The sequence below is a fragment of the Anomalospiza imberbis genome, chromosome 6 (assembly GCF_031753505.1).
Source record: "Anomalospiza imberbis isolate Cuckoo-Finch-1a 21T00152 chromosome 6, ASM3175350v1, whole genome shotgun sequence".
Classification (NCBI taxonomy): domain Eukaryota; kingdom Metazoa; phylum Chordata; class Aves; order Passeriformes; family Viduidae; genus Anomalospiza; species Anomalospiza imberbis.
The window spans coordinates 45,792,179-45,819,654 of record NC_089686.1 but is presented as its reverse complement, the minus strand read 5'-3'; the positions used below and the strand labels follow the sequence as shown (position 1 = coordinate 45,819,654).

The 27,476-nt window shown below is 39.6% G+C and overlaps 1 protein-coding gene across 4 annotated transcripts in view; it reads left to right on the top strand.

Moving 5' to 3' along the window:
• The window catches only part of CHID1 (chitinase domain containing 1), a 103,120-nt gene that overhangs the window by 1,362 nt on the left and 74,282 nt on the right, over nucleotides 1–27,476 (top strand). The window contains exons 1-8 of one of the 4 annotated variants that reach the window (XM_068193887.1): nucleotides 2,872–2,926; nucleotides 5,978–6,120; nucleotides 7,307–7,456; nucleotides 8,812–8,944; nucleotides 9,892–9,936; nucleotides 11,254–11,360; nucleotides 12,650–12,711; nucleotides 21,926–22,018. In XM_068193887.1, the coding sequence (XP_068049988.1) occupies nucleotides 5,995–6,120; nucleotides 7,307–7,456; nucleotides 8,812–8,944; nucleotides 9,892–9,936; nucleotides 11,254–11,360; nucleotides 12,650–12,711; nucleotides 21,926–22,018 (716 nt within the window). In that variant the 5' untranslated portion in view covers nucleotides 2,872–2,926; nucleotides 5,978–5,994. Of the gene's footprint in view, nucleotides 1–2,871; nucleotides 2,927–5,953; nucleotides 6,121–7,306; nucleotides 7,457–8,811; nucleotides 8,945–9,891; nucleotides 9,937–11,253; nucleotides 11,361–12,649; nucleotides 12,712–21,925; nucleotides 22,019–27,476 lie in introns of those variants that run through there. The other 3 variants (XM_068193889.1, XM_068193888.1, XM_068193890.1) reach the window with 3 other exon arrangements.

Below are 27,476 nucleotides of genomic sequence, written 5' to 3'. Positions count from 1 at the left end.
GCAGTCATGCACAATTAGTCTACTGTTCAACTCAAATTATTTGTAGGCTTTCATGAAGAACACTCTCCTTTCCCACAGCTTTACAAATAGATTTTTATGCTTAATAATAATTTCCATGCACCTTTGAATGTGAAAACTTCCCATGTCACCAAATGAGGCTTTTTCTGTGATCAGGAAAAAAAAAAAGAAATCTTTTTTGAGCTAATTTCTACTCCTAAGAGCACAGTGACACCTAAAGGCTCAGTCTATGAGTCCTGGCTGTATTCCTGTCAATACTGCAAGTCATGCAGGTATCCAACGGCCTTTTCAGCAGTGGCTTAAGTACTGCCAGCAGGATAGCTGTGGCAGTTAAGCATTAGCTGCAAATTCTTCTTGAGAGCTGGGAAAATATCCAAGTAATAGTTAACACATGTGGATGACTCTAGTTTTGCCTCATACAGCTAAATGTTTCATTTGAAGGGGCTCAGTATGCAGTACACATACCCTGATTATTTTATGACAACCTCTTTTGACTGGCTGTTGAGGCTTCACTATATTCAATCTTTTTGCCTCAACAAAGGCTTGTGCAATCAGGACGAATGTGTAGGCATGTCTGTCCTTACTGCCTCATAACTTAGAACTCAGTAGTGCATTTCAGATGTCTTGGTAAGGACAAGGTAGAAATATTATGTGAATAATAGGTATCTAGAGGAAAGAGAGTCTGGAATGGTCTCTAGATGCATCCTGGCTGAAAGAAACATTGTAATGTGAACTCAGCTGTTACTCAGCACAGAGCTTGCACCAGGTACAACCCTTAGCAAACACACTGAGCTGGTAATTCTGTAAAATATTTTGGTTTGAGCCTAACTTCTATAAAACACCAGGCTGCCTAAAAACAAACATAAATGGTTCTATCCATCCCAAGATGTTATGATTATTCAAGATATTTATAATTACTGTAAAATCAGCATTAAAGGGGAGATAGTACCAAGAAATATTTTCCTATTACATAAAACAATTGGCATCACATTTATTTGCCAACAGATCCACAATGTTTGTCCCCTAGTTCCCATTTTGTATGGGAGTTATTTTAATTTTTTTTTCAGAATGTCATTGCACTGGTACAAAGGCTTTAATAATTTCACTGACCTTCATAAAACTAGTACCATTCATCTGAGTGTTTTCAGCTGGTGAGGATCCAGTTGTGGAAACTACAAAAAGGGAATTGTTCTTTTCCCTTTGTTACTTCTCTCACATTTGCCTCACCAGTTATTGTTTTCTCCTGCTCCTCATGATCATTCCAGCCGTTACTGGAACCAAAAAGAACTCAGGACTAAACAGAATCCATGGCTCCACCATGCATACACAACCATGTTTCTGTACTTGACATCAAACATTCATTATCCCTTAACCAAGAGCACAATGCCTTCTGCCATGCCAGAGTATCAGATGGGCTGCTTTCAACACTAGAAAACACAAAGTTAGGCTAATATCACTATCATGAAACTCTACATTTATAGAAATTTGGGATGGATCTGGGCATAGAAGACTATGCCTCGGCTTCACAGACAAGACTTTTGTTCAGAGGAAAAATATTTCCATTTTTCTTTTCAGTGCTGAAGAATGCTCATGAAGATCTTCATTACACAAGAGGGAATGAAAGAAGAGGGCAGTTCAGCAGAATAAGGCAACCTTCCAATCCAGCTTCTAGGAGGTTGCACTAAACTGTAACCAAGACAGAAAGCAGGTCACAGGATGGCTTCTGTTGGGAACTGCACTGCTAGGATTTGCTGGCCTTGTCTACATCATGATATAACACATCTGGTTTTTTTTATCAAGTCTTCTGATAGGGTATTTCGTCCCTGCAAGCAGCCTGTGAAATAACAGGGTTATACCAAAACTTCTGCTGCAGTAAAAACAGCAGTAACACAAGACATGCTGCACACAAAAACACAAACTGTAGAAGGTCAAAGCAGAAGAAAATAAAAAACTCAATTAAAACCACAATATTTTCTTTTAGAGCCTGCTAAAAGCCATCTGAGATTTGACCCCTCCTTTCTGCACACCCAGAGTCAGCAGTACTGCATGCAGACTCTCTGCAACCTTACCTATATGATCATTTTGACTCCAGGTCAGCATGTGCATCTTAGCCCAAGCTCCTGATTTACCTACACTTTTTCTCAGAATCACCGAAACAATTTGTTTTGAAAAGATCCTGGAGATAATCGAGTCTACCCTGTGGTTAAACATCACTAGGTCAACTAGACCATGGCTCTAAGTTTTTCTTAGACACCTCTTGGGACGGTGACTCCGCCACATACCTGGACAGCCCCTCCCAATGTTTCCTCACCTTCTGTGAAGGAATTCCTCCCGGTTGGACCTCCAGGTCCAACCTGACCCTCCCCTGGCATAGTTAAGGCCGTTTCTTTTTGAATTGCTGGTAGCCTGTGAGAAGTGGCTGATCCCAACCTGGTGACAGCCTATTTTTGGGCAATTGCAGTGAGTGATAAGGCCACCCCGGAACTTCCTCCTCTCCAGGCTAGACCTGGAGCTGTATCAACTTGCTATAGCTTAGGGTAAACCAAGAGGCTCTTTATGGGAATTTAGAATTACACCATTATTAGTATTTCCTTTCTTCAGCTACTGATGAGCCCCAAAGCACGGCGTCCCGGGTCGGGTCGGGCCGGACCAGGCCAGGCCAGGCCAGGCCAGGCCAGTGGCGGCTCTGTCGGTGGGGCCCGGCCGGGATGCGCCGGCGCTGGGCCGGCCCGAAGCGCCGGGGAGCCGCAGCCGCAGGCGCTGCCCCCCGCCCCGCCATGTTGGCGCAGCCCGCGGCGCTCCCGGCGCCCCGGCGCTGCCCGGAGCCGGCGGAGCGGAGCGGGGCGGGGCGGGGCGGGGCGGGGCGGGGCGCTGCCGCTCGCCCGCACTTCCGCGGCGGCGGCGGGCGGTACGTGCTGTCCACAGCGTTGGGCCCGGCAGGGCTGGGAAGGGACGGAGGAGAGCGGAAAGGGCGTGGGGGGAGGCCGTGCCGCGGTGGGGGTGACGCGCAGCCCGGGGAGGCCGGGGCTGCCCCGCCGGGTCCGAGCTCGGGGCGGCAGCAGCGGCGCTGGCGCTGAGGCGCTGATGCCAGAGCAGGCGTGCGGGTTCCCTGGTATCTCGAGAGTCGGGCGAGTGTGGGAGGGAATTCTGAACGTCAAAGTGGTGCACTTTCCTAGAGGGGAGGGTTTAATGTTTATACAGGCTAGAAACGGATTTGTTCTCACTCTTCACTGCCCACCATAGCTTTTATTGCTTTCATTTAAAAACGCATCAGCAGTATGCTTCCTGGCCTTCCTTTACTAAGTGATGCGGGTTCTTTCTGCAAATGTAGTTAGAATCTAGTTTCTTTATAAACTATAAACATTAACTCAGTGTTGTGTACCATCCATTTAGTTTCATTGCTTGCTTACTTTGGACAGCCTAAATCTGTGCTACCTTTACTCGCTTTTAAACATTAGGATAAATTTAAAACAGCTTTCCAGAAGTATGTTACCTTATGTGGAGACAGAGTTAAGCAACATTCATGACCTGGCTAGGAGAGAAACCTGGCCTTCAGATCAGTTTGTCAAATGATGTTTTAAGCTTTAAATTGTCCATAGTATCAGTTGGACAAGGACATAGAGGCGGTTTTCAATTCTGTTTGCATTTTTCAGTGGCAGAGGTGATAAACAAAGAGTGCCAAGCTCAGACAGTTCTACTGAGTTCAGCTAGTTTGAGAAGTGTTTAAAAATGGCAGAGAATTCATAGAAGAGAAGTTTGATGAGGATTTAGTTTTGTAAAGCTTGCAAAATGGATGCTTATATTTTCCATAAAGAGCATTTAAAGTTTGACCAATTTATCTTCTCTGTTACAGTGATGCCGTCTACCTAATTTTCATTGATGTTATTAAAGAACAAACTATTAAAATAAGTGTCCAACCAAGAGTTTATACTGGACTGTCAGTAGCAGAAACGAATTTGCCACAGGTTCAGTGCTTCCTATAAATCTAGGAGTGGATGTTGGCTTACCAATAATTGACAGATGGATATGATCCTGTCAAGGAAATGAGCACATTTTGATGGCTAATTAGAGTTCAGGGATGGTTTTTTAAGCTTCTGTTCTTCAGCTGTTAGATATTATCTTCTTTTCAGGGAAGTGGATGCTGTTGCTAATTGTTTCTGAAAGTGAAACCAAACACCTCTAATAGATAGATACAAGCTTCTGGGAGAATTGAGATCCTGTCCAAATAGTTAAGACTTGTATTGACGTTCAGGCTCTCGATTGTTCCTCTCTGCAGTAGTTTATAGATCTCTGCAGTAGTTTATAGATGGAACATAGAAGATAATATCAAAAGCAACCTGCTTTGTTTCATTTTTTAGAATGAGGAAAACAAGGGGATTACCAGTGACCTTGAAATCAAAGTAGAAGCGTAAGACCTTAATTATTCATAATAGGAATTTCGAGCTGTATGGCAATTCAGCTTTTACCACACTCCCTGGAACCAAGAAATATTAGAAAGCTTTCTGCTTTTATTTTGCAGTTTATAAAAGACTTGACTAAAATCTTCAAACAGTTTTGTACAGGAGGTTTTTGATGTTCATTGGTGATACTGGCATTTTTTTTCAAGCACTTCTGCCATCATCCATCTACTATGTTGCCTAATCACACTCTTTTTCCTGCAGAATCCCAAAATCCTATAATAAATACCTCTGTTTTTTAAAATCCTAAGCCAGACACGTCCAAATACTAGCAAGTTTGTTGGGTTGTTGATTTCATGTCTGTTTCATTGAGTACATTTCCATTGAAGCTTTAAGGTTCCTTCTACCACAGTACTCAGAGACTCAGTCCTGTGTTGTGGGATCCTGCACCTGATGTTTTGTACAGAAGTAAAGTACTGAAACTTTGAGCAGCACTTGTTATCAGTGCCAGTAGAACAAGTCTTATAAATATGATTTGTAGAAATGAGCTTGTAGGTCTTCAAAATGAGTGGTAGAGTAATACAGAAAGCAAGATAGTTTTTTAAGTTCAACAAAAATTCAGAATATTGGAAATAACCTATTTTCTTCTCCATCAGGATCTCATATTTATGAGAAGCAGCTTGGTACAGATCTAGAGCCCTGGTTCCCCAAATGCCAAATTTTTTTTTTTTCTGTTTTCTTCTTCAATACTGGGAGCTAGGCTGGGAAATCAGTGCAACTTTTAATTGGGGAGAGATTGGAAAACAAACTGTGGCTATATTTGACTTTTTTTTAAAGTCTTCCTACAGATACAAGGAGTGATAGATAAACACACAACAGAACTGTTGTCTACTAATTCTCAGTTTCTTTATTTGGAGCTAGGGCAAACTGTCAGAGTTATTCTTCTAGACAAAAAGGACATGCCTACCCCCCCTTCTTTTTTTCTTCAATTTCTGTATCAGTGACTTGGCAAGGAATTGAAAGCAAAGGTCTCACCTGTTGCAGTAAAGGCACATAGCTGTAAGCATATAGCTATAAGTCTTTATATCGGTTAATTAATTTATGACACACTGACCAGGCTAGGTAGGCGCAGAAAAAATATTATCTCTTATTTTCTATTGAAAAGGTAAGGTGGCACAATAATTGTTATGTGCAGCAGACATTTATCTCAGTTTCAGCTGTAAACAGTTGTACTTCTTTAGGGGGATTCCTTAAAAAGTAAGCTGCAAGGGTCCAACCCACTTCATCTGTGATACAGCTATTAAAACAAGGGACAAAAAAGGTGTTTGAGACTAGAAGTAAGCTCTCACAGTGCACTGGTTTTGTTGCCACAGCAGAAGCACTGTTAAAACAGTACTGCCTTAATAAGTCTGATTCTAAGAGAATCAGAAGATGAGAAGAGATAGAGAGAGAAAAAAGGGGAGAAGATAAGAAAACTTATTGACTTGTTTTTTTAGACAAGAAAACTGAATGAAAGTGTTAGATTCCTCTGTTCACAGAGATTTGAACCCTTATGTTTTCAGGAGGAGGGAAACTTGACATGGGGAAAAGCACCATGAGGCTTCTCTGTGCTTCCCTTTCTCTTGCCATGATATGCTGGCTAGCTGAAGGTACCCTGTCAAAAACAGATGCAAAGAAAGGTGCTACAAAAAAACTGGAGGAAAAGGTAAGGGAAATAACTGAAATTCTTGTCTTATCTAACATGTGTAGTGAATTAATTGAACTTTGGTAAATGGCCTCTACCTCTGTTAAAACAGTGTTAATGCATTTCCGCTGAAGCTGATACTCAGATAAAACTTGAAACTGTCCTTTCCTTCAGCTTTTCTGTGTGTCACAAATGGTTTACTTCTTGAAACATATGATCTAGACTTCTGGAGCTTTATCCTCTCTGCAAGTTGCAGAAGCAGGAAGTTTTTGTCCCCTCAGGGAACACACTTCCATCCCTTTGGAAACCAGGGTGGGGAACAGTAGTTTGGGCCAAGAGCTCTAGGTCATTTACTGGTGCAATGGAGCCTTGCCAATGGCAAGGCTGTATTGTGATGAAAGATTTTGAAGAGCCTTCTAATCAGTTGTTCTTTTGCAGGCAGAAATGATTCAGAGTCCCACAATAATCAGAGCAAGGAGAGCCAGCATGCTGAAGTCTCTCTTCACTTGCTGAGCATGTTATTGTTTCCTTTTTTGTTATTGTTATTGTTTTATGCGTGTACATCTGTCACTGTTTGTATTACTTGCACAACATCTACCAGGAAGCAAATCTCATTTGCAGGTAGTGAGGGTAATGCAGGCAGGCCATATCCCTAAATTCCTTACAATGAATCAATAGATGGCTTCTGCATACCCACCACGAACATCTCATTTGATCTTCTCGTTCTGTTTTTATCTGCTGGGTCAATTGAAGCATCTTCCCTAAAGAAGAGTGTTTAAAATCTTGACTTTCACAATGCAGCATTCTCAGACTAAAATATATCCAGTTTAAAGGCTGCCTTCAAATTCTTGGTTAAGAACTCCTAACCCATTTTTATTATTTTGGGGGTAACGTGACAGAAAGCATTGATTAGAAAACAGAGCACCATCAGCTGTCATAAATGATGTTCTTTACTCTTATAATGCCTTGGGTTTTGGTTTTTGTTTATATGCTTTCTACCTTCCAAACAAAGTAAGTTTACTGACGATGACAAATCATTTCTGAGGACTTGTATGTTTCAGTTCTAAATCAAAGTGCTCTACATAATTTAAAAGGAATGCTCAGAGTTTAATGAAGTGATTTGTTTTGCTGTTGTTTTTAAAGTCTGTTGCCACTGAAAGTGGCTGTTTCATATTAACTGGTTCTAATAACTGTCTTCTCTCCACAGAAGCTGCATTCTGATAAAAATGTTCAGGACCGGGGATTGGTAGTTGTGGATCCAAAAGCAAAGGATATTATACTGGAACATAAAAGTTATTGCTCCAAGAAGATGAAAGAACGACATTTCTCAGGAGATGTTCTGGGATATATTACTCCTGTAAGTTGATACAATGAATAAAATTTGTGCTTTGAATGAATATGCAGCAGACTGTCCTAACCTGCAAATTTTCATCCCTGTTTTAAAAGTATTTTTATAAGTAATGGGGGCTGCTGGTCAAATGCAATCAAAGAGCCAGAGAAGTATTTGAGACTTGACTTGGGGTTCAGGTGGTCTCAAACCCTTGTTCTCCCATCTGTCTCTTGGAGGATGTATACTGTTTTTCCTCTTGCTGGTGTTGAGCAATACACTTAGAGCAGGTACTGGGTGTGCAGCTGCAGTGGGAGCTGCAGGTTGTGCCTGGGTGGGAGCCCCAGGCAAGGGGCTGTGACCTGGTGCTGACCTTTCAGACAGCAAAGGGCACAGGGACCCGTGGCAGTGGCCAGGTGACCGGACACTGGGACACAGCAGGAGCCAAGGGCTCAGCAGGAAGACCCCAGACCATCACAGGCATGGAGGGTACAAAACCTGGGGATTCCTTTGTTGGGGATCCCTCCCCAGAGGCGCCAGCTCGAGCTGTTTCTGTGTTACTGCACCACAATTAAATTGCTTTAGGATTCCAGACATCTGGGACTCTGCCATGGGAAACCCAGGGCTGAGCCAGTGAGGAAAGCCTGTCTGGCTGTGTGAGTGTGGGGTGTGCAGGGAGCCAAGAGGGACACCCCTGGGGTCACTGGAGTTGCCCTCAGCAGTGAAAGTTTGGAGTGGTGGGAGTGACTGCCAGAGTGGCTCCTAGATGGTCAGACAGGGAAGCTTCCTTAATGCTGGTTTTGACAGGGGTAAGAGTATTCTCCTGTCAGTGGTGAGTCAGGGGAAGTTGCAGTGTAGTCAGAAGGGGAGGACTGCAACTCGAACCTGCTAAATCAACAGTAACAATTGTATGCTGCCAAACTGATGTCAAACTGATGTCTTCTGCTATCCTGTCTCCTTCAAAGCATTCTTTCTTGAATGATAAATGTTTCATCCTTTTTTTAGAGGATACTTTTCACTTGTTTTTGTCTTACACTGCTCAAAAGGCAAACAGGTGCCCTCTAAATTTTCACCTTTCTCAAGTTCTCTTGAACATAAATTCAGAGTCTGTAAATTCAAAACTGTGTGGGAATCTACAAGCCAGTTGCTGTAGTTCAGGTGAATTAGCACAATTTGAAGATTGCCTTTCATGTAGCTAGCAGAGCTTCCTGAGTACTTTCTTATTTAAATGAAAGCAATATCCCAGCAGGTTTCCTCAAATGAATGAATAGGGATCTAGCAGATGATTACATTTCTGTTAGAGAGTTTATATTGGTCAAAAGTGAAGTGAATTGTGTATCTTACTTCTGAGTCTCTCACTTTTTTCCTCTCCTTTGTTTTTCAAGTGGAACAACCATGGCTATGACATTGCTAAAATATTTGGAAACAAATTTACACTAATCTCACCCGTTTGGTTACAAGTGAAGAGAAGAGGGAAGGAAAGGTTCCAGTTCACTGGGCTCCACGATGCTGATCAAGGTGTTGATTTTTTTTAAATTTGAATATGAATTGCAATATTGTTGCAGACTGGGTAGATTTGGCATACTAAGTGGGTTTTGCTGGCTCTGCCATATGTTGAAATACTTTCATCCATTCAATTTTTTTGTGTTTTCTTCAGACTGAATGTCTTTCTATCCTCACCTGCTTCCACATGTGTACATAGTTTATTTGTCAGAAAATGTAAGTGAGAAGATTGGCTTTTCCACCATGCTGTCCACAAAACCCCTCTTAAAAAAATGAAAAGGCAAAGATCCTGTACAGGGAAAAACAGTGTTTGGTGTTGCACTGTGCAGTTGTTTACCCATTGTGGGTTTTGGGTTTTTTTCTTTGCAAAAACCTTTAGACGAATTTGCTTTAGAAAGGGAAGATAAATTTAATTTGAAGAGAATTATTTCCCTTCATTGCAAGGGAAATGGCAGCAAGATTAAATTTCAGCTAACGTGTACTAGTTCATGGTTTCGAAGTTCATTGAATGTGATATTTCATTTGAAATAGCTATAATTCTTACCGTGTTAGTGCCTACTAACAAATTCATCCTAGTGCAAAGACTGCCAAGAGGAGTGGATGGGACACTTTAAAGTACCATCTGAAAAAGTCAAACATTCCTCCCAGGTGATGCCTGGTGGCTGCAGAAGTGTTATTCTGAGTAGGCACTAGGGCAGCTTCCATAGTGAAGCAGAACTAAGCAGGGAGGGGCTGGGTGGGGACTATTATAAGGCTGTAGTGAATGCTGTGGTGCAGGTTCATGGCTTCAGATTCTGTGCATCACAGGATGTTCTGTCTGGGGGATTATGAACTGCTAGTCTGTGGCAGGAAGATTGTATAATGAAGCTATGCTACATCATTTGAAGAATGCTTGAAAATATGTTATTATTGTCAACATCATTTATATTTTATCAGCTGTCTTATTTGATACTGTTTGACAGGCTGGATGAAAGATGTGAGAAAAACCTCCAAAAACATAAAAATAGGTGAGCCTCTGATTTATGTTTGTTTGCTTGCTTTTTATCTTATTTAGCTTCTAGGAGAGGAAAGTAAGGCTTTCTTCCAGGTTTTCATGGGAGGAAGGAAGATTGCCTTAGCACAGCTGTATGAAGAAGATGTCTGAGAAGAAAACTTAAAGCAGTTAACTGTAGATAGTTAAGTAACTGAAGTCTTGGCCCTCTTGATGCCTTTGTTTTGCCTTAGCTTCTTGTCTCTGAATAAATCCTGGGTTACAGTGCTCTCCATGAAGGGCATAAAACGGTGTGCCTCCCTGGGGAAAGAAGTCTTCAATCTTGTTGCTTGGGGTTCTGTGTAATTAAAAAGAAAAAAAAAAACCCAAATCTGAGTCAGTGATTCAGACTTTCCTGCTTAATAGAAAAGTCCTGCTTTGTCTCTTCTCCCCTTAAAGCTGGGAACTCATGGGATGTTCTGCAGTGTGTGTCTTTAGGGAAAATTGCAAACATTGGTGTAGAGATTCTGCTGTGCTAGACTTCTTACATTTATCTATAGCAAGAATTCTGTGGAACTGTGAAACGCTTCTTGATTCAGAAGGGAATATGAAATTTGAAATGTATTAGAAAAATTAAATGCTCAGTCAGATATTTTAACGCACTTCAGCTGCCAGAGGATAAAGCCTTTGAAATCTTTCTATACTTTTCTAAAACATTCTTTTACAACCATGGTAGTTAGTAGGGGCTTAGACATAGTTCCATAAAATCCACTGCCTTTTCCTGAAGGCATGATTGTCAGCTGTTCCAACAGCAGTTTTCCTGTCTATTTATTTAATGTTTTGTGTTTTTAGAAAAACAAATTACACAAGCTCAAGTGCTTTCCAAAAGTAAAAAATTGTCATAGGGCATTGAGTTGAGTAGAAGAGTGAAATAATGTAGAGCTGTGTATGGAGTAAATTAGAGTTTGAGATGCACTTTTCTCCCTCATTATTGTGGTAGAAGAGATGCACAACTTAAAGATTGTGTCATGTGTTGTTGCTGGTTTAAGACTCTACTTGAGGCCCTGAGTGGTAGTTCAGTTAAGATCATTCAATCAAATGAAGGTATCATCTCTTAAACCTTGCGTCCGTGCTGATCATTAACTAAACTTAAAATGAAGAAGAATGTTCTACAGTGTCAATTTATCTACGCTGCTGAAGTTGGTCAGAGTGAAAAAGCAATGATCTTAGTCATGGGATGTGATTTTTAGTGGCATCTCTGCTTGTATCTGCTGTATTCTGTTTCTGCAGAAACATTCCAGTGTAGATAATAAATTCCTTATTTTCTCTACTGATTGACAACTTTGCCTGATAGTACCTCGAATTTTGTTTGATGGCTGGACTTACCAAGACTTTGAGAGTGTTTTTGGCAGTGAAGATGAGATAGAAGAGCTTTCCAAGAACATGGTTCTGCTAGCCAAGGTAAAAAAGCTATTTATGATGCTTATAAAACAGTGTGAGATGATACTTGATTCCTTTTGTAATAGTTGTTTTCTTATATCTCGTGGTTTTGCATTCTACAAAATAAAATTTACTCAAAACAATACTGAGGTATGGTTCTTAATAGTGTGTCTTAGTATGTGTCCAGTTCCTGTAAATATGAAATGTAGCCACACTTAAGTGCAAGTGACTACAAGTCTAATGTGAAACTACATCAGTCTGATCAACATAACCTTGTTGTCATTGGCAGCTGCACTTGTGATTTTTGCCTGTTTTAAATTACTTTTACATTTCTATTAGAAATATAATTATTGAGCTGTGGCTAAACTGCTTAGTGGTATTTTCTGATAGGCAGAAAAAGGGTCATGGGTGCAATGAGTACTGTTTTCTGTACAGGAATGCATTCAGGCTCAGTGTGGTAAAGCTAAGGAGCTACTTTTAATACCAAGAATCACTCACTGGATATGTATTACTGAACAGTTTTGCTCAGGTCTGATCAACCAGTGTCCTCAAAATGTTAAGAGACTAGGGAGAGGAGAAGAGGAGTTTTGCTAAGATTTCTGGCCAACCCCTTTGCTAATGGCTTTAGAGCTATCCCATGTGTGAGAGTAGACAAGTTGCACCCAAAAGAGATTCAGAATTAGTGGTTGATTCATAGCAGCCTGTTTATTTATTGTCAGAATAAGAGTTCTCACTTGCTACATGACATAAAGAAATCTTACAGTGCTCTAGAAGAAATTGGATATAGCGTTAAACTGAGTAATTTCTTACAATTTGTAACCGATATGTCATTTTTAGGTCCTCAGTAACACTTGACCTCTTAAGGATGTCAACTCAAATACAACAGTATCCTTGATCATGCTAAGAATAAATTATCTAAAGAGAGACTAATTGTGGGAGATACTTGGAATCATGTCTATGCCAAATTAGCTTTTACGTCTTCATACTCAAGAGATAATGAGTTTTTTCCCTGATATGCAAGTAAAAGTGTGTCAAATTATTTGCTTAACAACCACCTTTCATTAGTGTCTGAATTTTCCTGATACAATATTGGCTTTTTCTGTAAAAGTAGATGTAATGAATAACTAACAAAGATTTTCAACTTTTGCATGTTTGTGAAATGATTTAAATTTCTCTTGGACTTCTCCATGAAATGCTGTGTTAAAGATGAATCTGGTGTAAGGGTACAAAGCGTGTTCAGTCTGTAATAGTACAAGAAAAATAACTGCATGGTCATTAACTGTGTGTTGTTGACAATTCTCTTTATTTAGAATGAAAATTTTGATGGTTTTGTAGTTGAAGTGTGGAGTCAACTGGGAAATCAAAAGCAAACGTGAGTATAAATCTCTAGGAAGCAATTCCTAAAAATCAGCTCCTTTAAAGCTGATTTTTAATTTGTCCATGTTGATTTGAATATGTCTTTATAAATAAATACACTTAATTCTAGAACAACTAAAGGTTGTTCTGCTTGTCTTTCAATGAACTAGAGGGGTTCACCCCACTCTACATGACATCAAAGATTACATCATAATCTTCACAATGGGTTTAGCAGGCCGTGTTAGTCTTTCATTCTTGAGTTTTGCATGATGTAACTTGTACGAGGACATAGAGGGTACCTTGGTTGCACACTCACTCCCACGTTGGCACTGGCCTTTATCATAAAAGTGTTTGGTTTGGGTTACTGGGTGATGCTTGGAACAGTGTGATACTTTCATGACCTAAGGCAAACACCAAGCTTCTGCTTCAGGAGGAAAAGACAAAACGTGGTGAAATTATGGTTCAGTGCAGGAACCTGAAGATTTTGGGTTAGTTTCTCAGGAAATTCCAGCATCCATTTCTCTAAAGCACAGTGCTTCTTACAGATCTCTGTTGCCTAAAATGTCTGGGGGAAAATAGCTTCAAGAAAGCTGCAGAGAATGCAGACTTCATTATGGAAGGCTTTCACCTTTCAAAAAATGGTTACTTCAGGTTATTCTGGTTAGGGCAGATGCTTCTGACTGATGGCATATATTAGTTACTTCTTGAACTGAGTGTGCTATTAGCAGTCCTACCTTTTCCCTATAAAATTAACACTTGGGAACAAAAAATGGAAACTGCAGAAACTTTTAGCTTTGTAAGGGGCTCCATCAATTGCCCTGCAATGAGTAATCCTTCAGCTATATGCTCTTACTTATAATTAGGTAATTTTCCAGGTTGTTCTTAAGAGCTTATCTGTATCCTGAGTTCTGAACCTAGTACAGTGTCTTAATAAAGCAGCCAAGAAGGTGACTGAAGCAATTAGTAACTTCCAGTCAGAAGTGGGTGGTAGTGGTCATTTTATTTACTGTGCTTACTGTATTTAAGTAAAATCAATAGTTTTCCTATTAGTTAGCATGGATATAAGACAGACTGTAACTGTCATTGTAACACTCACTGAAGATCATTTTCAACACACTGGCATGAAAGTGCTGTATTGCAAATGAAACACATGAGCAAAGCATACTTTTCTATTAGCTCCAGGGCGAGTTTATTTGCAGCATGATAAAAATACTGCTCTCTGCCAGGACTAATGTTGGTTTAAAACCGTGTTGTTTCACAGAATCATAGAATAAGCTGAGTTGGAAGGGATCCACAAGGATCATCGGGTTCAGCTCCTGTCCCTGCAGAGCACCTTCCCCAGGAGTCACACCATGTGCCCCAGCGTGTTATCCAAAGGCTTTCTGAACTCTGTCAGGCTGGTGCTGTGAGCACTTCCCTGGGGAGCCTGTTCCAGTACCCAAGCACCCTCTGGGCGGAAAACCTTTTTTTAATATCCAATTTAAACCTCCCCTGATGTTCTCTGGTAACAACTGTTACCAGAGAAAAGAGATCAGTGTCTGCCCCTCCTCTTCCCCTCAGAAGGAAGTTGTAAATGCAATGAGGTCTCCTCTCAGTCTCCTCCATGCTGAACAGACCAAGTGACCTCAGCTGCTCCTCACGCAGCTTCCCCTCAAGGCCTTCGCCATCCTCATGCCCCTCCTTTGGACACTCTAATAGCTTCAGGTCATTTTTATACTGTGGTACCCAAAACTGGCCCCAGCACTCGAGGTGAGGCTGTCCCAGTGCAGAGCAGAGAGGACAATCCCCTCCCTTGCCCGGCTGTGCCTGATGTCCCCAGGACAGGGTTGGCCCTCCTGGCTGCCAGGGCACTGCAGACTCAGATCCAGCTTCTCACAGACCAGGACCCCCAGGTCCCTTTCCACAGCACAGTTATCTAACTGTGTGCTGGGCATTTTGTCCAGAAAGACACTATGAAAAGCAGGTGTTGTAAAAACTGTTTGTACTACAGGAGATACTGCTGTTTAGTTGCCTCAGCCTTCAGTACCTGAGTGTTATTTAGTCACCTAAATAGCACCACTTTCATTCACTATTTGTCTGTTATTCATAGAAAGGAGTGGGAAGTATCTTCCATAACTTCTGAAAAGGAAAGGGTTATTCTCATGCCATATAATGGTGACTGGATCCTTTTCTCGGAGTTGGTAATGCGTAATCATATGTGGCCGCTTTGAAAAACACTTAAGGATTATCCTAACTTAAATATGAGATTGTTTGTCACAAAAGCATAAAGGGAAACAAGTTAGAAACTGCAGATTTTCTTCCATTTCAAGACTTGATCTAAGGGCTTCATTGGAAACTCATCAGTGGGTTTTTCCTCCTTTTATTGCTGTGTCCCTAGAAATGGTTAGGGTGTTTAAGTTGAACGGTGCCTTGGGTGGGGCTTGCTGCATTCTGAATTATGCCAATTCAGACAGAAATCTGAAGCTGGGCTCAGTGTGCAGTTACAGCTGGTTTGTGAATGTAGGAAACTCACATCATTACATGGTAATTTTGTCTTATGATGCTTCTAAGTTGTAGGACCATTGTCTTCATTTTGGGATTGTGTTTTCCTATCACTAGCTTTGAAACTCAGTGGCTTGGCTATCCAGTGCCCAGGTGTTTTCCCTAATAATGTTTTTTGGAGGGAACAACTTCTTAGAACAGATCTTAAGGGGCAAAATTAAGTAAATTTATTACATTGGCAAGCCTGTATTTTTATTGCACTTTGAGTGCTGATACGTTGGGGTCAGTTCATTTTATTTTGAGTAGCAGAGCAGAGTTTTTTCTGGGTAAGCATGGGTGGTCTTTTGCTTCGCTTGAGTTGTTGAAAGAGTTGAAGCAGCGCAATTCCTCCTTTAACCCACAGCGTGGCAATATTGTAACGCGAGTCACACCTGATCTTCCCTCTGTGTCTTTCGAAAGTGGCAAACCCCGGTAGTAAAGCAAGTTCTTAACCTTGGAAAGGTGGGGATTAGTTCGCAGGAGATGTCAGCACAGAGGTGAACCCTAATCCTTTGGAGAGGTGAAGTAAGTGCTTGTAGGATGGTATTTGTGCATGCTCCAAATAAAGCATCTGTCGTAACTGTTAGGTGAAGTGTAGGCTTTCCTGATTCAGATCCTTCAAGGTCAAATGCCTGGAAGTAGCTTAACCTGCTTCTAGTAAAAGGGACAAAAGATCATAATGATGCTCCTGGGAACAGCTATTTTGCCTTCAAACTACTTTCAGAGCAGTGTGACAATACAAGGAGACCTGCCTAGCTAATACAGTTTATTCATGTTATTTAATATGAACATGTTTTAGTTTAAAATAAAATCCAAAAAATCCCTTTTTTCCCTGACATACAAGGAATAATCTCACATAAGCAGTTAGCAACAGGTTATTGAAACTCAACACAGGTGCATAAAAATGTATGGTATACACTGCAGCTGTCAGCTTGCTTTATGCAATGTTAGAGCAGTGGTGTCGATCTAGGAAAAATATTACACAGAGAATCATTATGGTTTTCATTTTTTCAGAACCTAAATTAAGTGCATACCTAGCCATTAAATTAATAAATGGCACTCAATTATTCTATATATTTAATATATCTATGTTGAGGGGAAAGCTATGGAAATTATTCCTGTGATGTTTTTAACTGTGTTATGGAAAAGATCTGAGATCCCATCCAATGTGCTGCCTTAGTGGTGCAGGAACACTTGATACAGCACAGGCTTCTTTATCCAGCTTAAAATGACAACGGGGTATTTGCTTCTGGAACATTTGTGCCTGATATGGTCTTCCAGATATGAAATCAGCGTCCACTCTCTGAAGACAATGTGCAGTGATACTTTCTAGAAGAGTGCCCCCAGAAGCAGGTGAGTCTGCAAAAGAATCTGAAAACCTGATAATTAGTGTCGTAACTCACCAAGATACTGGACTGTGATTTAAAACTACTTCATATATCAGAAAGCTGGATTAATTGCAGCTGAAGGTCTCTTCTCAGTTGACTTCAGGTGAGCAAGTGTCCCATGAGATACCACTTTTCAGTAGCTGAACCTGAATATTGGATGGGCATTTTCATAACATATGCTGTCCCATGATACTGGGGCTTAAGAATTGCCTAAAAACTTTGTAATAATAAAATTATGTAAGAATCTTCATCTAACAGGGTAACAGTGCTAGCTCTTCAGTAACACATAAATCCTGTGACCAGCCTCTTTAAGAACCTGTGATCACTGAGCACTTTTAAAATCAGGTATACTTAGACACTTCTCTCTCAGCCCTTTGCATGTTTCTAGAAAACCTTTCTCTTTTGTGGTACTCAAGTCAACTTTGGAGATGAGTGAAAATTTTTCCTTCAAGGCCCAAGGAGTTATCTAAGAGTCTTCGGTTTCCTGTTTATTCTAGCTGGCATCACAGATGAGGTGAAATGTTGCTTAGAAGTTAAGTTGCTGGCATCCACTAAAACATGAAATTCTGTGGTTTCAGGCTCACTACATATCTTCTGTTTTATGTCTTAAGCAGAACTAACTCAAACTGGTTTGGGTTTTTTCTAGAACAAAAAATTTTACAATCATTCTGGTTTGGGGTTACAGAATTGTTCTGTATTGCTTAGCAGACTAAAGTCTTAAATTATATAAGTCCTTTGTGCTGCTTTATTTTGCATATTCATTAAATGTTGATTTATCAACATTATCAGTTTTTTAAGAGAATTATGTGCCTGAATGTATCTGCCTGCTTTCATGTTAGATATCCTGAGCAGCCTCTTCTCTGGCTGTTCACGTAGGAGCCGTGGTGTTTCAAGTCTTACACAGCAATGCATGCTGTGTATACTTTGACATGTTTAAAATGGCATTAGGATCTTCTGTTTAGGTTCTTAATTTTAGAAATAACACCTGTTCCATCTAAAGAACCTGAATTGCTTTGATATATGTGAGTGAGCCTGTTTTGGGGGCTTTATAGTGACCAGTTCAGGCTCTTGCAGATGTCTAATACAGACACTTTGAAGTACCCTCTGTAGCACTGGTACCTACTTCTTCCCTGTGTTTTCTGGGAATAGAATTATTAATACACAAATCACAGTGGCATCAAATTTAATGGGAGCTGAAAGACTGCATCTAATTGATGCCAGCAATCATTGCACTGGGAAAAAAGGTTCAGCTGCCCACCTCTTACCCTAACACATAGGAAAGTAGTCTCCTAATAGAAATCTAAATGAGCTGAGATATCCTATGCAGATGATACCTCAATTCTAATCTGTTTTGTGGCTTCTCATAGTTTAAACCTACTTCTTAAATAACTCTTTTTTTTCTAAAACTTTCTTACCTGATTTTGCAATAAAATATTTCAAGTTTTTAATTTCCTGGCATTTAAGTTTAGAAATGTACATGGCAGAAGTATTGAGAGACGTGAACAGGCAAAGGTTCTCCTGCTTATTTAGTTAACAACTAGACAAGATCATGTCTCACTTACTAATCTCAATTGTGGGTTTACTGGGTGGGTTTATTTTTCTCCAGAGACCCGGATATGTTGTGAAAAAGGCATAATATACTCATAATACTCTCCCAGCCTACATAAAAATGCACACAATATTCTGATCAGTCCAGCATTACTTGACAGATGGCACTGCCATCACACAGAATCAATCTGAAAAACGTGATTTTTTTTGTCACTCTATGCAGAAGATGACCTTCAGGCATCTTATTAATGTTGGTAGGAGTATAGGAGGAAAAACTCTTCTGGTAGTTGTATCCTTCATGTTAGTCCCTGAAAAATTAATCTATTAATCAAAGATTTCCATAATTCACTCAAATTTCTTGGTATTAACTAGGCAGTGAAATGGCAGAAAAGGGCAATTTCTTTTTTAAGTAGACAGCTTTATTTTGTCCAATTTTCTTGACAAGGCATAAATTTTAGGGAGCAGTGACTCCCAATTTATGCAGAGAGGTAGCTGAAGTTGGAAAGCTGCAGAGCTCTGAAGGGTGGTGTAACTGAAGGGAAGGTATGAAAACCTTTCATATCTTGTGCAAGGCCTTTCAAATGCATTGACATCCCACTCTTGTGCACTGAAGTAAACTGTTCTAAAAGGTGTTCAAAACACAGTAGACCAGCAGTGCTGGAAAAAGTGATTTTTGGAAAAATAAGCTTGCCACAAACTATGGATGATGAAAATTTGGAGGTCTGCATACTTTATAGGGAACAAAGTACTTTGAAATCATAAACACTTGGAAAATTGACCTTCCAAGTAGTAGTGATAAGAGAAGGCCTGAAATAGTATGAATGAGGTAGACCTTGTTAGCTCAAGACAGAATCTTAAAGCTGCCAATATTTCAGTAGCTACTCTGAAGTTAAACTTGACTATAGTGAAGTGTCTGGTAAATATTTAATGAAGCTTTTTTAGAAAAATTGATTCTATTCCTGTTTTCTTGCACCTCATTATAATGTTTAAAATGTCAGTAGCTTTTCTTTCAAAATTGCCGATGGTTACATTGGAGAACATTACATTTAAAACACTGGAAAACACTGTTGGGACACAGTAAAGTTTTAATTTATAGCACAATAAATGAACGTTCTGCTATTGCTCTTTGGAGGAGAGGGAAAAGTGCACATTTGATTTATTTCATCTGTCTTGGCCAGCACATGGAAGTGAGGCTACATTCAGTCTTTAGCCATTAATCCTGCTTGGTTTGCCAAAAAGTTTTCAGGATCCAGAACCATGGCTTGACAGGTTAGTGAATAGATACTAATTTGGGTTTCTTGAGCAAAAATCTGCAATTGTCCAGCTGTCCTTTTTCTTCCTGACCTCCTTCAAGTTGAAGGTAATTATTTTTCAGCCAGATCAATACTGATTGAATTTTGTGGGGGGAGGGTAGGAAGTGGCTGTTTAGATGTATCCTGTTCTAGAGTCCTGAGTGCACCAACAATCCAAACTGCATTCCCATCCCTTTTTCAGGACACAAATCTCTGTCCTGTTTACAGTTGTAGGTTATGGGTCTACACTTACAAGGCTCAAAATACTAATTTTTTTTTGCAGTCAATGTTTTTGTGGGTATGTCACTGCCTTTGTGGATCAGTTTTTGCCTGTGCAGAACAGGAGTGATGATGTTAGCATTGTTTCTAAATGGAAAAGTTGTTACCTTGTTCTGTACCTATGCTAGGGGGTTTTTGTCCTATCCTGCCCTTCTTTTTATCCCTTCATATTCTAAGGAGTTAAAGTCAGCAAATGTTTTGCATGGAGTAGAGTTCTCAAAGCTCCTTCAGCTAACAAAGGCAGCCAGGCAGAGAAGAGAGATCCCTGCTGATGAACCCTCTAGAATAATCTCAAGGCGAGAGGAATTGATTCTTTGGTCAAATTTGTCTTATATATAGCATGTCTGACTTCTAATAAAGGTTGAGTTATACTGTAGTTCAGGCATAATTAGTTAAAAAGGTGACTAAGCCACAAGATACAAATCGGTGGGAAAGCTTGCTTACCTAGTTTTAATACTGATTATATATTTTGATAAGATTATGTCATGTGGGAGTTGTGATAGATGTGTATGTTTGTGTCAATAAATGTCTGTTTAGCTTAGTGTTGTAATTTTTTAATGTGCTGCTATGGAAAAGGATTCTTCTATGCTATAATTGTTGTGTCTGAATAGTGACACTCCTAAAGTGGAATGCATGTGGTAAAGTAGCAGCGGGGAAAGCTGTTGACTTCCCGGAGCAAGAATGATAGAAATACTGCAGACAGAACAAAAGCTGATTCCTGTAATCCCATGTCTTCCCCCAGAAGAGAAATATAGGTGGCAGTGTGATAGTTCATTGTTAAGGGCTGTTCAGCACAGTCAGCTCTCAAATTGTAAGCACAAAATATTGCTAGTATTGGAAAGGTGATAAAACACGCTTTATTTACTTGCCAGGATTTTGAGAGTAATAGCTTTTGTAGGCCCTAGGAAGTTTTCATCAGGCATCAAACCATTTCAGGGAAAATGGAAATACTTGGTTAACTTTGGATAGTGTTTCAAGCATAATCACTGTGATGGATAATTATATAGGAAGAGCAGTAACTTCAGGAGAGTATCTCTGGGATTATACTGCCTTGAAAGACATGACAGTACCAAGATGTTGTTTCTGAGAGTTCAGGTCTAATCCAGTTTAAGTGGAGCAAGGAGCTTGGATAGTGGCTTTTGTCTATTCTGCCTTTCCTGCTTAAGCACTTTTAGCCTCCTGGAATGGATGGTGAAGTTGCTTTCTATTTGGTTCTGGTTCAAGTGTAGTCCTAAACAGATCTAGAGTTCTGTGCTAACATCATCTGTGTTTGTAGATCCTTGTGGCCAGGTGAAAAATAGGAAAGTTAACTTTGTTCTGAAGAATGAAATTACTTAAGAAAGGCACTCAGAAGAGCCATGTTTGTAATGAAAATTAAAGGTAATCCTGGATTCCTCTTAAGGTAACATTAAACTTAGTTTCTGCAGATTGAAGGTTTTTCTATTGACATCAACTTTCCAGTCAGGAGTGCTAAAACCAGTTTGCATAAGAATTTGAAAGTTTATTTTGCTATTGAAATACCAAGAATATGGATATGAAAATCAGCTTTTGTGGAAGTCCTTATTTAAATGATGCAGACAGAAGATGCTATTTCCAAATACAACATTGTCAAACGTGCATTTTGTAGGTATACAGTGAAGTATGGAGAAACAAAAGGATTACTTATACAGGAAAAAAAACAGCAGAAGAAATGTTTCTAAACACAGGCCTCAGAAATATCCCTTGAGGAGTGCATGTTTTGCTGTGAAAGTATCTTCTCAAATTCTTGTGTGCAGCAACACAGTGGCGACTTTATTTTCTTCAAAATTTGCTTCTTCAGAACAGTGTTTGGTTCTTCTATTGATCTAATTCTTTTCACCAAAAATGACCTCAAGAAGTGACCTGCTCTGATAAAGTATGCTGTTTTGTTGTACATGCTAACAATGCATGGTTAGAAAAATAAAATAAAACTAAAGAAACACTTAGAACCCCAGGTTCCAATAAAACTTAGACTCTCTCAAGCAGTGCAGTGCTCATAGTCCTTAAAAAGAGTAAACCTAATCAGTCTTCCTAATTGTTTTTTCTGCTATGATAATTTGCAACAAATTGTGTTTGTCTCTCTTGCCAGCTGCATCTTTTCAATTATTACTACTGTTACTTGTTCTTGTCAGTATATAGCAGAAGTTTTCCTGCCTTTCCCTCTAATAGTATATTTCTGTTTCAGGGAGTTGATTCACTTGCTCACACACCTTTCTGAAGCTCTGCATGAAGCACAACTTAAACTCATACTTGTCATCCCTCCTGCAGTTGCAGCAGGGTGAGTATTCCTCTTTAGATGGCAGTTTTCATATGAGAAATACTTTCTTGTCTGATAAACAGTAAGTTCAAAGCTTTGTTCAAAGCTGTGCAGTTTAAAAGAAGAAGAAATTATTTGGGTTTGATTGGTAGTCCTTTCTCCATGCAGGTTGCACTGAATAGTCTTGGTAACTATGTGCATTCATACATACCTCTTAATTTTTGATGTGATAGAGGAGCCAACAAGGAGAGGTGCTATGCTGGACCTTGTTCTCCCCCACACTCCAGCTGGGGTGTCATAAGAACCGAGGAGAGGGGCAGAATTCCCTCCCTTGACCTGCTGGCCACACTTCCCTTGGTGCAGCCCCAGATGTGGTTGGCTTTCCCAGCTGCAAGTGCACAGTTGGCTAACAATTGCATAGTTGGCAATGTAAGATTATTTTTTTCCCTCAAGTTTTCAAGTTTTCTTTTTTCCTTTAAGATGTTCAGCAACATTTGCCTGCATTTGAAAACTCAGTAATGTAAGTCAAGCAGAGAAGCAGTTAGGTACTTTTTCAAATGAGAGTCAGTAGACAGCTAACAAAAAATATGACAATTTCTTATTTTTCTCACGTTGGGCTGTACAGCAGTATGGATAGGCTCACAGCCAGTACAGATTATGACAGTTCAACAGCACAGTTTCAGGACAGTGCTGTACAGCCTCCTAAACTTCTTGTAGGCTGTCACGTCTTTCAGTGTACATTCATTTTCAAAGTGTCAAATAGGCTGAGAAAATTGAATGCCTGAGCAGTCTGGCAAATGTTGCTTCTGTGGCTGGACTTTTCTCTGCAATGACCTCAAGTTTTCTTTGAGTTTTATGAGGAGGTCCTATAGCATGTTGGCAAAATAAACTATTTTTGCTTACAGCTATCTGTGCAGACTTAAATGCATCTGGCTGAAAAGATTCAGGGATCCTGTAGCATGTGACTAAAAGGTTATCTGTGTGCTGAGGTCAGTTAGCATCTGCCCTATCACTGTGGTGTCACCTCTTCTGTAGGTTAGTAATGTAACCCCAACCAAACCAACTCCTGAATATAGGTACTTCCTACCATCTTAAGACTGTAAGCCAAGAACAATACCTAATTTTGTTCTTCAATGGCTGCCTGAAATCTGATTGCAGTTTATTTTCTGTAAAGTATGTATTTGAGGGTACTTGTTTCTTTATATTTTCCTCTGTTGCATGCTATAACTGATTTATATGCTTACAAGAAGTAGCTAGTTTAATACAAAAATCCCTTTGCTTCCTGTGTGAGGCTGGCCACCCAGTTTTGATAGGCAGTGAGAGAGAAACAATGTGTTGAAGACTGTGGCAAAAGAAAACAATAAATTCTATGTAAATTGGTAAAGTAGACAGTTTTGTAAAATATTACCTGTGCAGAGTCCTTTACTTAAAGGACTGAAGGCTTAGCTGCATTTTGAGGAGATTCCTTCATATCCCTCAAGCACCTATGCTTTTACCTTGGCTCTGGATCGTTAATCTTCTAATTTCTTACAGATTTCTCTGGAAAATTGTGTGCTGGTATCCCTTTGCATCACATGACTTTTCAGTGGTGCTAACAAGTACTTTGAGTTTCTTCTGATATGGTTAAATTAAAAATAATGCGAAATTAGTATGTCTTACCTCCTGTCTGTCATTTATTCCAGTCTTTCATGCTGCCCTCTTATGTCCTACATCTCATCCCAATTGATAGTTACTTTAAAAAGTAATTTTCTGTTGCTATTAATTTTAGTCTATTACAGGTAAAGCAAAAGAGAACATTTCAAAACATTTTTCTAAAATTGCCATATCAGTCACTGCATCACACAGATGCTTTTTAAAATGCTAATTCGTGCTCTGGTAGAATTTAAGTAATTGCTATAAACACTGTTCACATTTGAAGTGCATTTGTGCTTTGGGTGGTGGGGAAAAAGTGGAGAATAGCATAAACCTCAACATTCCTCTTCATTGTGATACCTATTGACGTTACCAACGTCAGCCAGAGGGACCTAAGTCTGTTTTGTTTCTGTAAGTCATGTGGGACTCTACAGTCTATCTTTTCTAAGTCCCTAAACAAGAATTAGAGCCTCTGTAAAACCTCTGTATTCTTAAACATGTTTTGCCTGGACCAGAATTTGCATTTGTAAGATCACTATCTTTCAGGACTGTTTATGGGTTGAACACTACACTGAAGTTTGGATCTTGTGTTGTCATTGCTGCCTCCTGCTGTCCTGCATATTGACACAATAGGCAGGTCACATTTCTGAAACCTTTCTGAACTGGGATTTAGGGATGCACTATTAGAGCTGGAAAGAGATGCCTATTTAAAGTGCAATTCTTAACCTGAAATAAGTTTTACATGCCTGTTCCTAAATGGCCTGTTTATCGAGGAACTGTGAGAAATAACAGCTGTAGTTTATATAAAAGAATCTGAAAGTCGCATTCCTCTAAACTAATTATATGTATCTTTATGCATTCCTAAAGTTTTTGGGATTTATCCATAAACCTTTATGGCCCAGGAGAATTCATTAATCGCATTCTTTTCCATCAGTAATCTTACATAAGCCACCTGTCTGTGTCTTCTGTGTGTGTGTTCTTATTGCATTAACTAGAAAAAACACAAAGTTTTTGAGTAAATAGATTGTTGCAAATAGATTCATAGCTTACAGAAACATCCTAAAACACTCACAATGTCCATGTATAGTTTAAAACTTAGAAATATATTTAATTTAATGATATCAACAATCAGAATTCTGAAATTTTGTTTCTACCTTATTTGACTTTTTGGATAGCAGCTGTACTTGAAAATATTTGATTTATAGGATACAAGGCTTGAACTGAAAAGCACCTCCTACTGTGTTTGAATACCTCGTGACTTGAAATTCACTTTGGGTTTTAACACTTCCACATGGTTGAAAGTGTGCTTTAATGCATCTTACATTCTTTAGTTTGTGGAATCACTGTAGACTGTTAATCATAAATACAGCAAAAGGCATGGAAATAAGTACCATCAAGAATCAAATAATATATCAGTGTTCAGCAGCTGGCAGTAGACTGATAAAGGAGACATGAGCAGTATGTGGAATATCCTACCCAATTGGGATGTTAGGAGCAGAAACATTGTCCCTTTTGTGTTCTACCCTGACTAAAATTTAAAGAGAGCATTGTCAAATGTAAGCTGTTTATTTAGGAATTTGTAATTTAGACTCTTTTGATATGCATTAAGATCAAAGTAGTCTGTCAGCAAATGCTATCTGAAAGGAGACACTTAAGAGCTAAAAATACCGGTTTGCTGAGGGAAAGCCTGTCTGGAAAATACAGCACTGCACATGAGATCGAGTGTGGGATGCAGGAAGAAAACATGTTGGATCATCTGTTTAACTTCTCAAATTCAACTTTTGCAACAAAAATTACGTCAGACCAATCCTGTACTGAACCTTGCTTTAGTAGCTGAAGTGGTGCATTTGGATTTTGGTTTCCTTGTAAGATGTTCTGGACTAAAAGAAAACGTCACTCTTTTTAAATCCACACATTTTATAGCTTTTCACAACATTAACCAGAGGCAGTTGAGCTGGCATAAGCAAGAGTAATCAAGAGTCGGAAATGTGTTCAGATGTTGATTAGGAGGCAGGAATCTCTCTAGCAAGCTTTACTGTCAGAGAGAATGCTTGTAGAGTTCCCATGGTGGAAAACAGAGATTGAGATAGTGTTTTCATCTGCCTGATGTCTAGGAATTACATGATTTTCCTGCAAATGTAAATGATTTACAAGAGAGGGGAACAGCAGGAGCTAAAGCTATTCTTTATGAAGTGTGTATATGTGCAATTCTCCCTTGTGGATTGGAGTCTTGCAGTTGCAGATGTCTGAAGAGGCATGCAAGGATTGCAGTGGTGTATAAGTGGTTGCTAGAGCAGATGATTTCCTGAATGACTTCCACTTTCAACAGAATGTCTCAAAAAGTTAGAATTTTACTGCATTAAACGTGCATGGGCATTGATGCACTTATAATGTATACATTATGATGTATAAACTATGGGTATCATTTCTTTAATGTCAGTGGGTACCAGGCATATTCTGTCCATTACTGATGGTGAGTAACTCCATTGGTCCTACTAATCCTGGGCTTGATTAAATTCCTGCCTTAAATATATGCAGTTCAGTGTTTTATTGTACTGCAGAAATTATACTGGGAAAAGATGTGTGAATGTTTTTTATATTGATTTCACAGGCCTCTTTCCAAATAGGATAGCTGTGCTGGAGTGAACTACCTTTATGCCTAAATATGCACTTGCATAACTATGTTGGGGGAAAAAATAAATATGGCAAATGGACCTTGAAATTTGATTGCACCTGTTCTCATAAGTCATAGGCATTGGGTTGGTTATTTGGTTTCTTTGTACTTAAATTCTTTATAATGTTAGGAATGTATTTTCAAAGCAAAAAGCGAGACTTTGTATAGTAACTCTTTTCTGTCTGCAAGTAAACTGAATTTTATCTGACTAGATTATTGCATGTTTTGTCCGGGTTCAGCAAACATTTTTTCACTGTGTTTCCTGATTACTGTCAAGAAAACAATGAGTAAAGAAAATAAGGTTTATTTACATAAGCTATCATTGGAGGGAGCATCAGTAATTTTCCTGTTTCTTGCTGTCATGAGAAAGAACAAAGACAAAAAGTTCCTGGAAGCTGTAGGTTTTCTTCACAGGGGTTCTCAATCTATCCATGGCTGCATAACCATTACCTTCCTGGCATTTGGAGTTTATTACAGACTTTAGAGGTATGATATAAATATGTTAAGTCTCAGTATACACCCATTAAAAGCTGTTCATTTTGTTAAACACAGTGTTAAATAACCCTGTATTTAGATTCTTAGTAATTGCCTTCCTTTGGCTTTTATCATCCCCTGAAGTATAATCCTTTGGGCAAAGTAGAAGTAAAAATGGCACTGGTTGTGTCACTTGATAATGTAATATGCTATACTCTTTAATTTATTGAATTTTGATGGTTAGGATATGCACTAGGCAGTTTGCCCTGTGTGATGGATATCCTTTTAACACACCTCTCTTCAGGCTACAAGACAGTAGCTGCTCCTTGAATAACAGATGATTCTTTATCTCTTGATGTTGTACAGAATCTGTAAATGAGAGAAAGTAAACTGAAGTAAACAAGTAAACAGGTGCTGAGGAGAGAAGCTGCCCTGCCAGCATGATCTGTGGTGGGGCACTCTCGTGTGCTGCCCAGGGGGTTTCCTGAACTGGAAAGCCCTCAGGGAACTCCACAAGGAGGTGAATTGGTTGAGGAGTATCCAGGAGTCCAAGAGAGAAATGGATTACAGGAATCACACTCTGCCTTCCCTGATAGAAACCTCCTAGGCAAAGGGCACATGACACAAAAGATTCCCTGTCATCTTTCCACCTGACTGAACATGTGACTTAAGGGATAGGGGGCAATGGTGGCAAGTTCC